Below are 15,221 nucleotides of genomic sequence, written 5' to 3' on the forward strand. Positions count from 1 at the left end.
GTATTCCATAGAAATGAAGTTTACTGGTAGGGCAGTTTTTGCGCCCTACCTGAATTGCACGTCTTTAACCACCCCTCCCCCTACCCTCTCCTATAGAAAACTATTGCATAAACTTCTAACATAAAAATTATTTTAAATCTTTTTAAAAAATTGATTTCGATTTCGAAAGAATAATAGTTTTACTGTGAGTTTCTCAAATCAAACTTCAAAATATTCCTCTGGGTGTTTTTTACATGTAAAATGCTTTTTTCTAATAAAAACTTTAATTGTTTTAATTAGCGTTCACAACTGGAACTGCTTGAAAATAAAATTAACTTATAGACGAAACATTTCATTAAAAATTTTATTCAGCAGATAGTGATGGTTTTTTTTTTAATGAAAATCGCCGAAATTTATTATCAAAGCGTTGTTAAAAATAAAATGATTTTATATTTAATATCTCTACACTCGTTTTCGGTGTCCTACCGCCGACAAAAGACTTCTTTTCACGTGACGATGAACTTAATCAAATTCATAAATACGTGTGCCAAACAAACGATTTGGGTAAATCAATAATGATTTTAATTGGAATGTCTGGAGTAAGAAAGACTCAGCTCGCTAGAAAGTTTGCAGCAATTCACAACAAATACTTTAAAAGCGCTGTGTGCAGCATTTGACAAAATACAAGATTCTATGACTAATCTCTGTCACCAACTAGGGATAAGCGTAAATGATTCTCAAGGTAATCCGTTCGATATTGAAGTGGCTTCTAGAAAAATACATCAGTATTTTGAAAGAGAAAAAACGTGATACATCTTCGACAACGAGGATGATGAAAGTGTGAAGAATTTTGAAAAATACGTCTCAAATAAAAAAAACTCATTTACTTTGGTAACATCGCAATGGAAATCATGGTCTACCTATGTTAATCAAGTGCAAATTCATTCTTTCTCGCCTCAAGATGCGTTTCTTTTTGCAAAAAGAAATATTAAACAAGCATTAATAAACGGTGACGAAAAACTAAAAGAAATCACCAAATTGCTACAATATCATCCACTCGCCATTAATCAAGCTGTTCTCTATATAAATAACAACAGAGTTTCTTTACAGGAATATTTAGATCTTTTTCAATCATATCCTTTCGAAATGTTCGAGGAAAATATCCCAACTGAAGTGGAAACAAAGTCTACATTAACATTAACTAACATAATATCAAACAAAATTGAAACTTTGAATGAATAATCAGTGGAAATTTTAAACCATTTATCGTACTGCGATGGTCAACGCATTAAAAAAACGTTTATTCACGGTATTTTAAAACACCTGAAAAAAAACGAAGAGGTTTTGATAAATCACGCAATAAGATTATTAGTCAGTTATTCGTTGCTTGATCGTTTCGACAATGACAATGACAAATACGCGATGCACGAAATTACACAGTTAGCGTGTAAATGTTATCAAAAACGGAAAGAAATAACAGAAATATGCAACGTAAACATCGTCGATTTTATAAAACTACAGTTAGAAGAGGTAAAAGTACACTTTGAGGATGGGAAGCACTTCTACAACCATTTCATTCATATGTTTCGTATTAACAAACCAAAAATGTGTGAAGTGTTCCATCAACAGAGTCGGAGTATCCGATTTTTCTTACTAAACAAAGGTTTTTTCCAAGAAGCAATAAACATACTCAATGACATTCAAAACTATAACACAAAATTTTTGGAGCTGAAAATAAATCAAATTTAAATACAAAAAAAATTATATAGCAGTCTGTTTGTATCGAATGGGAAAACATATAGAAGCTTTAGAAATTCATTATCAGGTTGAGAAAATACAAGCGGATATTTTAGGTTTCAATCATTCATCAACATTGGATACAAAAAAATAATATAGCAAACTGTTTGAGTGATATGGGAAAATATAATGAAGCTTTAGAAATTTATTATCAAGTTGATAAAATACAAGCGGATCTTTTTGGTAAAATCATCCATCAATATTGGATACAAAAAAAAATATAGCAAACTATTTGAGGAAAATGAAACGCAGAAGAAATAGAAAATCGAAGTGGTCAACTTTTTAGAAAATTCTTTTCCGAAATGCCAATCAATGTTATTTTATTAGTAATATGTATGTAAATGGATTAATATAATTTTTATATCTTTTTTCATGGGAAGTTCTTTATCAAATTTAGGATAAAAAAGTTTGACGATGATAGAAGTTGTTAACTAAGTAATAACATGCAACAGGAATCCATAAGAAAAAAAGAATTCGTATTAAGCTTATGAATGAAGTATGCAAATAAATACAAATTTGTTAGAAAGAGTGTTAAGTTTATAATAATAAATTTTTAACAGACATAAAATTAGAAACGTGAAACTTCAAATAAAGACCCTTGGGAAAAGTTTTGAATAAATTTCAAACGATCTTTTATGTAAAAGTTAAATAAAAAAATAAAAGTTCTTTATTTTTTATAACATTGTTTAACTATCAAATTTTTTATTTGATGAGTAATGAAAATGTTATAATAATAATTGAAGACATAAGTGGATAAAGGCGTTATGTCGCAAAAATACAAAATTCCACTTTTTTATACAAATAAAGGTGTTAAGTAACGCTCTTTCACATGAACATAATGACACCGCAAAAAAAAATGTGCTAAAATACGATTTTCACTGTGGATGAAGGAGTTATGTTACATATTAATTCACCCATAACACGATTGATCATGAAATAAAAATTGATCATGAAATTAAATATTAAATACACAATCTTAAGTGTTTGGTTACTATATCCCTCCATAAATATTAACATATCTTTGCTATATAAAAATATCTAGAGCAATATGTGTTCAAAACTTTAACTCCTGATATCTCAGTTCCATATTGGTGTAACATAACACCTTCATCCACTTATGTCTTCAATTATTTTCCTCATAATTAAACTTGACGTTAAATAAGAATGTGGCTGGGAAAACTAATTGCTTTTCAAGTCAGAAGTGAATGTCCGCAAGCGTCAATATCAGAAAAAACCGCCTGCAAAAAATGTTCACGCCACGTAAAAATTAAATCAGATTACTATTATTTTAAAGAAATTGCTATCATTTTGCAAGGATAGCCACATCCGTACACACAAAATCATTCGAAACCCAAAACCTTTTACGAGAGCCTTATAACTAGAAAATGAGAAAGAAAAAAATATTCGAAAAAAAAATGGTAGTCACACAAATGTATCATTCGGGTCGCAAGTTTCGCTCTAATAAAAAGAATTTCACATGGATGAGAGAGGTTATACATAATATATTATATGAAGACTTCCTCAAAAAATATTTCACAAATGCATAAGTGCTTATCTTCAATTCAAACTTAAAGGAAAAAACTAAAACTATAAATAAAAAGAAAGTAAAAACCAGTGTATAAAATGTGAGTGGCTAAATTAAATACAAAATTTTAATGAAGAAATTTGGAAAAGAAATTTAAAGACGAAAAATAAAGAAGATATGAAAAGAAGAAAGTTTTAAACTTATTTGTAAAAGAATTTATAGAAAAAGTTTAAAGAACATATATAAATAATTTTTTAGAAGAAACGTTCATAATTTATATTGATTAAAAATAAAGCTAGAAGTTTTTTACGATAAATTTTTAATCAGTTGTATAGCTTCGATATTCAAATTAAGCAGTTTAAATTAGAGCCTGTTAAACCATAATTTAAACAGAACTTTAACTAAGAGTTTTAAATTAGAAACTTATATTAACCCTAACGGTTAAAGTTCTGTTTAAATTATGGTCTGCTATGAGTTATTTCTTTTGACTTTTTCAATAAAGTTCTTCATTAATTTCACTTTTAAATTTTTTTTATATAGTTTTATAAAAGTATAAAAAACTTTTATAAAAGTATAAAATAAAAATATAGAGGAATTTTATTGAAAAAGTCAAAAGAAATAACTCATAGCAGACATTTAAATAAAAAAAAATAAATTAGAAATTTGAATTTGAATATTCAGGTAAAGTTTAAATTAGAAACTTTTATTAGAAATTAAATTAGAAATTTAATCTAGAAATATTGATGAGAAACTTATGTAAGATATAATAGTTTCAGATTTTTATTAGAAAAGTAAATTACTAATGAAAGTTAGAAATTTGAAAATTGCAAATTTAATTTAGAAAATGAAGTTAGAGTTATTAAATAAAATTCTAAACTTAATAACTTAAGTAACTAAATTTAGAAACTTAATTTACAAATTTATTTTAAAAATTTATTTTAGTTATTTAATTTAAAATATAAACAAAAATTAAATTCAAAGAAAAAATTTAAATTAGAAATCTAAAATAGAAGCTTAAATTAGATAATCGAAGGTTGAAGGTAAAAATTAAAGTTCGATGTTTAAGTTAATAATGATGTTTAAACTTAAAAGTGACGAGAAATTTTAATCAGAATTTTAAAATATTAATATTTACTTTCAATCAGAAAGCAGAAGTTTAAATTTGAAATTTTTAAACTATCAATTAAACTTAGAAGTTCAAACCAAAAATAAAATAATTAAAAAGCTTAAATTAGAAATTTTAATTAGAATTTTAAATGAGAGGATGAAGGTAAAATTTTGAATTAAACGTATTTGATTATAATTAACTAATAAACGTATTTTATTATAAGTGCATTGCATTTTAAAATATAACTTCATCGAACGTTATCAGAATGCCAAAAAAAAAAACAAAAGCATTTTAAAAAATAAAATAATGCATAACAAAAAATAACATTAACAAAATACTATAAAAAAGTCGAACACATTTCAATGTGGTGCAGTAGAGTCTTGACAATCAAAGAAAAATATCTTGCACTTAAAGATTTGGAAAAAGGTCTTACGAATTTCGCCGAAAGGTTTAGTGTTCCTAAAAACGCTTTAACTTACTGGATTTATTATAAAGAAGACATTAGTAGCAAGTATGAGTCTGGTCAATTTGGAGCAAAGAGGCAAAAGTTAACTTTTGGAAAGCATGATTCCGTTGATAAAGCTGTGTATAAATGGTTTTTGAACGCACAATTAATTAAGGAGAAAGCTTTAGATTTTGGAAAAGAACTCAGCATAACGGATTTGAAGGCTTCAGAAGGGTGGGTAGATTGTTGGAAAAACAGACATCATGTTGTTTTTCGATCTATTTCTGACGAAGAAAGGTCGTACCCAAAGGAAATGACAGCAAATTGGGAGCAGACTCATTTCCCCACAATCCTGTCAAGGTATGAATTTAGGGGTACTTACAACGCTGACGAGTTTGGTTCATTTGATCAACAGCTTCCGACGAAAGCCTTTCATTTAAAAGGTGAACAATGTGCCGGAGGAAATTTTGGCAAAGTTTGCTTAACAGGCCTTGCAGCAGGAAATAGGGTTGGTGAAAAACTGCCTATGTAGATCATTGGAAAGGCGGAAAAACCACGATGTTTCAAAGGTGTCAAAAGCCTACCTTGTTAGTATAATAAAATCTTTACTGATTATGCAAGAAGGCTTGACGCGAAGTTCAATGCTGAAAGTTGCTCTAATCAAAGTTATTTGCACAGCTCATCCTAATGTTGACAACCTCAAAGCAATTGAATAAGTATTTTTACCACCCAACACAACCTCCAAAACTCAATAAACGGACCAGGGAATCATACGGGCATTGAAGGCTTTTTATCGCATGGATGTTGAGAGGCGTCAGATTAAATACATCGATGGTGGTAAAACGACCCCAAAAATCAACATTCTTGAAGCTATGAGCTCATGGGACGCTGTATCGACAAAAACTCTAATGAATTGTATTAGAAAAGCAGGCATCTCGCAGAAAATATAGGTTACAACTATAAATGCCGAACATGATCCTTACAAATTGCTTGAAGAGAACGTCAACGAGCTTAATGGTTTGGTAGATGAATACTTTGCTGTTGACGATTATATAGATATAGATTTTGAAATTTATACAAGTGAAGCAATTGCTATCACAGATCGAGAACTTCTGGATTGCATTTTAATCAACAACTGTGCTGAGGTAGAAGAACAGAAAGATTAAGGGTCAAACGATTTGCCTCCCGAAAAGCCAAAATTATCAAAGATTACAAGTGCAATCAAGTTAGTTAAATGCTGGTCTTTTTTTGATAATAACAATATCGTAATCCGATAATCACTAAGCTTCGCATCGAAGCTGTTTTACAAACACTCTTTATAAACAAAAAAGCAACTAAAATTAAAATGGACAACTTTTTCAAAAAATTTTAAAGAGTTTGTTACTTTACAAGGAAAAGACTTAAGCAGCGTCTTATTCTAAAGGTCTTCTTCTATTTTACTTCTGCTAAAATTTTATAGTAACTTTAAAGAGGTCACTTTAAAGAGGTTTTTCAGTTATTCGAAATTTCGGTTATTCGTAATAAATTCTTATTCCCTTAGGAGGTTCGAATAATCGGGAGTTTGTATTTAAATTAGAAATTAAATACAAATTTTTAATTATAGATTTACATGAAAAATTCGACTTATGAGTTTAAATTATAAATTCAAATTATAACATCAAATTGAATATTTGAGTAATAAATTTAGAAAAAAAGTTAACAACTAGTTAAATAAACTTAATAGAAGTGTGAATCAAATATTCAAATTAGGAATATTTAAAAAAATAGAGAAAGTTAATAAAGTAAAAGTTTAAATTAAAAAATCATGGTAGAAATATAAGTTAGATTTAAAAAATATAATGCTATTTAGAAATTTAAATTTCGAGACGATGCCCTCCCCTCCTGGCAGGACACGGCTTCTTAAAACAATTCGTTGTTGTTTGACATTTAACGAGATCAAAAGATCGACAGAGTTAAAATTTCTTCAAAAAAGATTATCTCTTTTTAAAGTTACGCCCATTTAAAGTTATTTAAGAGAGTAAGAGGGGATGTGGGAATTTTAAAAATTGAATGGTCAACTTCCAAATCCTTTGAGGAATTTCAATCTTATTTATGAAAGAACAACAACAAAAAATTATGGTTTTAATAAGCATTCAAGGTTGAGGGAGTTAGAGATTAGCTTTATTTACCCTAACTTTTTGGAACAGAACGATCATGATGTCAGGTATCGGATAGTAGGTAGCAGGTGATTGGCAGTGATTATTGCAACAAATAGTGCGTGTTTCGGGTATTAAAAAACGTAATATCTGTACTGGTACCAAATAATTATTTGGTATTTGCTCCTCACTTATCATTCACGGTGGCTGAATAGCTATGATTTTGAATGCCATGTTTAACAAATATTTACCGTTTCTATCACCGTTCGGGTTCGGGTCCTAAGGAAACAAAGATAATAACTGTCTATTCTATTGGTTAAACGGCATCCATTGATATTTCCTACAAAACGTTTTAATCTTGGTTTTTTATTGACTTGTAAAAAATTAATGAATAATGCATAAAAACTGCAAACTTTATAATAGGATAAGTATTCTATGCTTCAGAATTTTCATAATTGATTAATTATTCGATAAAAAAATGTTAGGTTGGATGGTTAAGCAAGCTAATGAGAGAAAAGGCGCGAAAAATAAGCAATAAAGATTTAAAAGTCAAGAAAATTGCTTCCAGGACAATTTTTTTTTAAATGAACATTTTCGTTCACTTAATGCGTCTTTTTTTTGAAGAAAACTTTCCAGATAGATTTTTAAATTTTTAAAACTAAAGATATTGAATGAGGTTTTTATTATAAAACGGTATTTTTGGGCATTATAAATACTTGACAGCAAATTTAATGAACTTTTTGTTCAAACTCTTTGATTCAGTTATCCTATTCAAATAACTCAGGAAAGTACTTAGTGTTTATTTGCATTTTCGTTGTGGTTTTTGAACTGCTGCCATTTTTAAAGAAAAAGAGTTTACTTATATAACTCAGAATAGTTTTTAGTGTTTATTTGGATTTTTGTTTGTATCTTATTGTTTCTTTGTGTTTATGAAGTGATATTTTTGCATACATATGGCTCAACCCCCCGACGTGTGTAGCATATGGCTCAATCCCGGCATGCTACACATTAAAAACTAGAATTACAGTTCATCAATATAATACACTTAAAAAAAGCTTTTTTCAGAAAAATTTGTCAACTTTGATACTTAAAGTTCAATCTGACCCACTGTTCTACAGTAGTAACAAAAATGTAGGGGAGACTGGGGAGACTAGGGAGAGAAGCACTAAGCCCAGATTTTTCAGCTCTATATTTAGAAAAGTTTGTAACTCAACCCAATCAAGAACATTCATCGTCATCAAAATTATTTCCATGACTATTTTTTACAGGCAATTTTTATTTATACAGGCTATTTTTTTACAGGCTTCTTTTTTGTTAGTTAGTTTTACATTCGTCTCAACATTACCTTTTTTTTTTTTTTTCGTTTTCTTGGTCTAATTTTTTCCTTCTTTTCAGATTGTTTTTTTTTTTTTTTTTTAAACATTTATAATTATTGAATCTGTTTCTAATTTCTCTTTTCTTGGCCTTTTTGATTAAAATTCTTTTATTTATTTCAACTTTTTTGAACGACCTAAAAGGTGATTGTAAGCATAAAATCATTTTCACTTAAAATGTTAACATTTAGTGGAAAACTTCCCATTATATAAAACCTAGTTGGGCTAAATGCCAGTGAAAATGAATTGCAATGCCAATTATATTATAAGTTGTTAAATCAGGGTGTATCGACTCCATGCATCGCAAGTTTTATTTGCATATTTTTAGAAAAGAAAAAGTACACTGAAACCAAACTGTGGGTTGCAGTTTGTGGCATCTGCAATAGGAAGTATAATGCCTCTTTCAGCATTCGTCCAATTTTTTTAAAACCTTTACGAGCTACAATTCAATCTGAAGTTTGCACTGTGGTAATATCAGTTTCACCTATATTTTTAATATCTTCACTTTTCAGCTTTAAACAAATAAGAACAGTTTTTATACTTTTTAAAAACATTTTTATATATAAGCGATAAACCCTTACATATAAGCGATGAACCCGAACAACTATTTATTATGGGTATTTAGCTACCTGACAAAAGTTTTAATAAAACATTCTAATACATCAAGCATAACAATGTTTTGTTAAAACTATTGATTCACTAACAAATTGGCATATTTTAAATGACTGATTGATCGCTCGAATCTCTGCTTTTTAACCATTTCATATAAAATATAAAAATGATCATGCATTTTTCTAATCCCCCCAAAAAAACTTTCGCAATTATTTTAAGAATTTCCGCATTAAACAGTACTTAGATGTTAATTGGTGGGAACGGTCAACGCCGCTCCTAAATTTCCGATTGGTTGGTATTGTGCCACTCAAATGACACAACATTATATATAGTTTTTTGTCTAGTAGAAGACAAGTATTATATCTATTTGTGAGCATGTAATAACCTCGAGTGCCACGAACAGAATTTAACAGCATTTGACGTAAGTGAAACGGATTTCTGGTTGTCACCGGGAGGTGATGTCTTATCAGCTTTTCGTTTGTGATGCTACTATAATATGAAAGAATTCCATTATAATATCCTTTGTTTGAATCGTAGAGTACATAGAATGGTAATTGTAATCGTATCGTAATCGTAGAGTAAATCGTAATCGTAGAGTAAATCTTTATTCCCTATTTTGTTTGTTTCATAGTGTTTTAACTAATAAAAGAAAATTTACCTTCAAATTTTTTAACGGATTCATCAACATATATATTATGGCCAAGAACAAAACTTTCTAAAATTTTCGATTTTATTTATTGCAAGCAGTACGAACGCACTACTTTATTTATTGCAAGCAATTACGAACGCACTATTAACTAGTTTTTACATCTGTTGCTTCGAGTGTAACTATTTTTAAGTGCAGCAGCATTGAAAAACTTGAATGAATCTGTGTTGTGTAAATACATTTGGATAAACAGGAATTCGACTGTCTTCATCCGCCGACAATTATTGTGGTATAATCGGCATTATTCCCGTGTTAAGAATTACCGCAACGAATGCACTAAATTTTTGTGTTGTTAATTCTTTCCAGTTTTTCCAGGTAGCCTCTTTCATATTATTATGCATATATTCACTAGTTTTAGTTACAATTGCTTTAACTAGCTAGTCGGTATAAAATTATCTTAAAAAAATGTAATGGTTCAATTACATTAGCTGTAACTTTGAGACCTGAGATTTTCACCACTTCTAAAATGTTATCTTTAAGATATTTCTGTAGATTCAGTGATATCTTCCCATTAAGAGTTATCTTTCTCTTCTGTAACGTCTGAAATCTGAAGGATTTTCATTTTTGCTTTTTATTATTTTATTATTTTTTTCCATCTTATCACTATTACATTGTTTTGACCACAATCTTCTTTGTTTTCATTCAGAATGTTAACAATCGATCTAAACATAGCCAAAATAAATTTTTTAAAAAGATGTTCTACTCAAAAATAAGTAGTTTTAATTACCAATTCTTTTACTAAATAGAATATCAAAAAACAATTAGGTGTAAGTAGACAACAAAAAAAAGTTTGTTTCAATTTTGCATACTAATTAATTTTGCTTATCAGCATTTCAATAAACAGAGCGCCAAAAATTTTCCTAAGAATTTTTAACAGTTTCTTGTCTAATGCGGTAAGCGGTAAACAGCCTTCCCAAACTGTTTTATTTTTTACTCCGATTCTGTAGCTGTGTTTTTTTTTTTTTCCGATTGTTTCGCATACCTGCAGGTCATTAAAAGATTGTAAAAAAACAAAAATGTTGCATTATCTTCTAATTGTAACAGTGCATGGCTTACTATATAACAGGCCTTGCCAACGAGCGGCTTGCGTAAAAACTGGAGGCAAGATAGTTTTATGTTTGAAAAACTAGAAAGCCGTTTTACAAAATAAATACGGGGGTGTTTTTTTGTAACAATAATAATTATATAACATTAAATAATTATTATAAAATTAACAAAATAATTTTCATTTAAAATTTATTTGATAAAGTTAATTAAAGTTGAATATATATATATATATATATATATATATATATATATATATATATATATATATATATATATATATATATATATGCATAAATTTAATATTTGCATAAAATTAACAATAACCAAACATCCGTCATTATTTTAACTAACTTCCAAATTAAAAAAAAAAGTTAGTTGAGAGGTGAAGGATTAAGCAAAGGATTTAATTTAGTAATTAGAAAATGGTTCGTCGATGTTGTGTAACAAATTGCAATGGCAATTATAATCCTCAGAATAGAGTTAAAACATTTAGACTTCCAAGAAACATTGAAGAACGAAAACGTTGGATTGCTATAATACCAAGAGATAATGTTCCTGATACTGATAACACCGTAGTATGTGAAAGACATTGGCCAAAAAATTATTCAACTGTTACTGTTTATGGGAAGCTGAGACCTCGTGATGCTCCGTCAGTATTTGATTGCATAAAGCCAAGCTTAGTTCCTACTGTACCCATGCCACTTAGAAAAACATCAAAAAGTCTTAATAGTGCTCGCTGGCAAGAAGAGGATGAGTTAGCAATATTTAATTCACAAGAAAAAATAGAAAGTATTAATGTTTTATGTGAAAAGTTAAAAACTAATCAATTTAATTTTGCTATTATTAATTATTTATGCAATGATATATTACATATTCAGTCTTCAGACTTTTTAAAGGAAAGTGCTATTCCTAGATTTCTTCTTTGCATAAATAAAGATCTCATTTTTGAAGCATTTCATTGTGGAGTTAAAATTAGTGTTATGACTTTATCATCTAACCGAGTTTATATTATGAACAAATTTTCTCATATCCAAGAAGCATTAAGATTTTTAAATTGTTGTGAAATAACACCTAAAAAAGAAGTTGTATATCAACAAATTTTGTCAATGAATAAAACATGTATTGGGGAAAAAAAGTATCCAGTTGAAACAATTGTGCGAGCATTTGAGTATTTTTCTCTTTCACGATCAGCCTACAATCGTATCAGAGAAGATTTTGAACTTCCAAGTTTACGCACTTTAGAAAGAATTACATCTAAATGTAAATCTTTAGATGGTACCACTTATATCAGACATATTTTCTCTAATCTCAGAGATGATAGACAAAAAACATGCATTTTACTTCTTGATGAGGTTTATGTTAAACCAATGTTGCAGTATCATGGTGGCATAGTATTTGGTAAATCTGTTAACAAACCTCATCTATTAGCGAACACAGTACTGAGCTTTTTGGTTGTAACATTGTTTAATGGACCAAAATTTCTTTACAAAATGTTACCAGTCAGAGAACTTGATGCTGAGTTTCTTTTTGAACAGACAACCCTGATTCTTGATGCAATTAAAAATAATGGGGGCAATGTTGTTGCTATTGTCTGTGATGGTAACAGAGTCAATCAGAAATTTTATAACTTTTTTGAAAAAAAAGAAGCATGGTGCACTAAAGACAATATTTTTCTTTTATTTGATTATGTTCATTTATTAAAAAGTATACGTAATAACTGGATAACAGAAAAAACTCAAGAACTTGAATTTTATATTGATGGTGAAAAAAAAATAGCACGGTGGGTTGATATTATTAATTTGTACAAGCTTGAAACGAAAAACATTGTTAAAATGTCTAAATTAACGAAAGTTTCTGTTTATCCAAAGCCGATTGAAAGACAAAAAGTTATCACTTGTCTGCAAGTGTTTTGCGATGAAACATTGTCAGCATTAAAAAGTCATCCAGACCTGCATGATAATGAAGGGACGATTATTTTCATCTCTAAAGTCATTGAATTTTGGAAAATTTGTAATGTTCACAGTCCGTATGCAGACATTTGTTTGAAAGATTCTAATCGAGCTGCTATTGCTTCTGCTAATGATGACAATTTAAGCAAACTTTCTGCAATGGGTGATTTTGCTATACAAATAAAAAATACAGAAAAAGGAAAAAGAGTCAAATTACTAACAAGAGACACTGCTAGTTGTTTAGCTCAGACCTGTTATGGTTTGGTTCAGTTGTCAAAATATCTTTTAGATACAACTCATCAGTATGTGTTATTAGGCAACTTTACAACAGATCCATTAGAAAAGCTTTTTGGAAAATTAAGACAAGGCTCAGGAGGAACTTATTTTATTTCCGTTCAACAAGTTCTTGAAAAAGTAACTATATACCGTACAAAGTTGCTATTAAAGTTTGAGAAAAGTTCAGATGTGTTAGCCAATCTAGGTTCAGATCACTCTTGTCCAAAATGTAAATTTTTACCAAGCGAGGGTATTTGCAACGTTATTGACAATTTACCTGCTCTGTGTGACTCATTGACCGTCGATATTAAAATGTCATTAGTTTATATTGCAGGGTACATTATTCGTGAAGATGAAAATCCAGATGACACCTTTTATTTCTATGAAGCGAATGGAAAATTTGTAAAGGACTTAAATCGAGGAGGTTTAACAATTCCTGGTGACAAAGTTTGTCAATGGGCAACTTACTGTTACATTCTTTTTTATGAAGTATATAATGACACTTGTCGGTCATCACTGTGTAACCTCCTTATGATGCTATCAGAATTTTATTCATTAGGTATGCAAAGACATCATGGATTAACAATGACAAATATTTTATTTAATAATTATTGTCGACTCTATTCACCTCGTTCACACAAGGAGCCAAAGCAGAAGCTGATAAAACTCAGCACAAAGTAAAATGCTTTTAACAAAAACTGTAAAATAGTGTTTAGTAAAATATCTAAAAAGCTTGTATTTACTTTTTATTCTCTAAAGATTTTATCTCTTTTTTCTCAAAAATTTATTTTTAATACTTAAAAAACCCATTAATAAATTTTGTGGTAAATGCTAACATTAAATTACAGCAAAATATAAATCTATATATACTAACTAAATTGTTTAAACATAATTAGCTTTAGATACATTTAAGTTAATTTAAAATTGTTATAAATATTATTTGTTAGTTATATTACAATGTTAGTTATAAACAAAATTAAAAAAATAATAGTAATAAATTCATCTTTTCACTTTTTATAAGTTACTTTTAGTAGATATATCATACAAATATTATATTCATGCAAAAATCACCTAACTGAGAATGTAAATTATTGCGAAGTAATATTTTTAATCTTGCCTCCAGTTTTTTACGCAAGCCGCGCGTTGGCAAGGCCTGTTATATAGTAAGCCATGTAACAGTGTTGTATTAAGGCTCTCGCAAATTGCCCTAATACTGCACTGGAAATAGAATAAGCTAAGTAGGACGGTTCCATGTGATTTTTGAAAATTTCTGGTGAAAAACCCCAAAGTTAAACGCAGTGTCAACTTATCCCTAGAGCCAACCGGGCCCGGTCTCTTCGATTGTTTTTGTTAGGCGGGTTTTAACCAACGCTCTGGAATTCATCAAATAGTTTTTTTACGATCAAAGAAAACAAGGAAAAATTGCTTCTGGTTGACAGGGGGGTAGTTAAAGTTTTTGATTGATTTGATTTTTTTTTTTTTTTAGAGGTTACAAGTTCCACTGTAGTTTAATGGAAAGGAGTGATATCAAAGGTTTTTATTGATATTTTTTTCCATTGACGATTAAAGATAGTTTGACTCATTTTAGTTATTTAATGATTTTTCACTTCCTTAAATATTTATAAGATATTTAGACAAAAGTATGACCCAAAGATAGTTTTTAATTTCAGAGAGTTTTTATCAAAATTTAAGATTTTATTATGAAACATAAAATGAAACAAAATGTTTAAACTTTTTCTTGAAACTAAAAAAAAAAAAATTTAAAAAAGCTACAACACTCTAAACAAATGCTCATAAAACAACGACCTTTTAAAATATCAAACGCTGTATATTGTTCCCGAAGGACAGTCTAAATAGTAATCAGCAGATATGTTAAAACATCACCTGTTTTAGCATATCATCATCAATTGAGAACAAGGAGGTGAATCAAATCCAAGATTAATCAAGGGAAGTTTTGTGAAATAACTTTTTTAATTTTTTGGAAACTTTTCGTTATTTAAATATCAGTTTATCTTTTTATCAATTTTAATCAATTTATCTTTATTTCTTTGTCACGGGGATGATGATTGTTATGATTTAAGTGATGAAACACTGTTTGCCATATAAAAGCAAGATGTAAATCAGGTCACCACTGCAAATAAACAGCTGTGTTCCTCAGGATGTGGTTTGTGATGGTATTGAAGATTGTGAAGATCGCTCAGATGAGCGACATTGCAGCTCTACATCTTTATGTCTAGGGTTTCAGTGTGAAAAAATTACCTCTATCAAT

The 15,221-nt window shown here is 29.0% G+C and overlaps 1 protein-coding gene across 1 annotated transcript; it reads left to right on the top strand.

Annotated features, from left to right (window-relative positions):
* The first annotated feature begins 11,148 nt into the window (after window positions 1-11,148).
* Window positions 11,149-13,735, top strand: LOC149881495 (uncharacterized). The gene has a single exon (XM_090069838.1). The coding sequence runs from the start codon at window positions 11,150-11,152 to the stop codon at window positions 13,631-13,633; it is 2,484 nt and encodes an 827-aa protein (XP_089925964.1). The 5' UTR covers window position 11,149; the 3' UTR covers window positions 13,634-13,735.
* The last annotated feature ends 1,486 nt before the right edge of the window (window positions 13,736-15,221 follow it).

This window comes from Hydra viridissima, unplaced genomic scaffold (assembly GCF_058129835.1).
Source record: "Hydra viridissima isolate aposymbiotic clone 2 unplaced genomic scaffold, HvirCarnegie_v1 scaffold_12, whole genome shotgun sequence".
NCBI lineage: Eukaryota > Metazoa > Cnidaria > Hydrozoa > Anthoathecata > Hydridae > Hydra > Hydra viridissima.

Coding starts and splice junctions, on each gene's coding strand:
- LOC149881495 (XM_090069838.1), top strand. CDS start 11,150: ATGGTTCGTCGATGTTGTGTAACAAATTGCAATGGCAATTATAATCCT.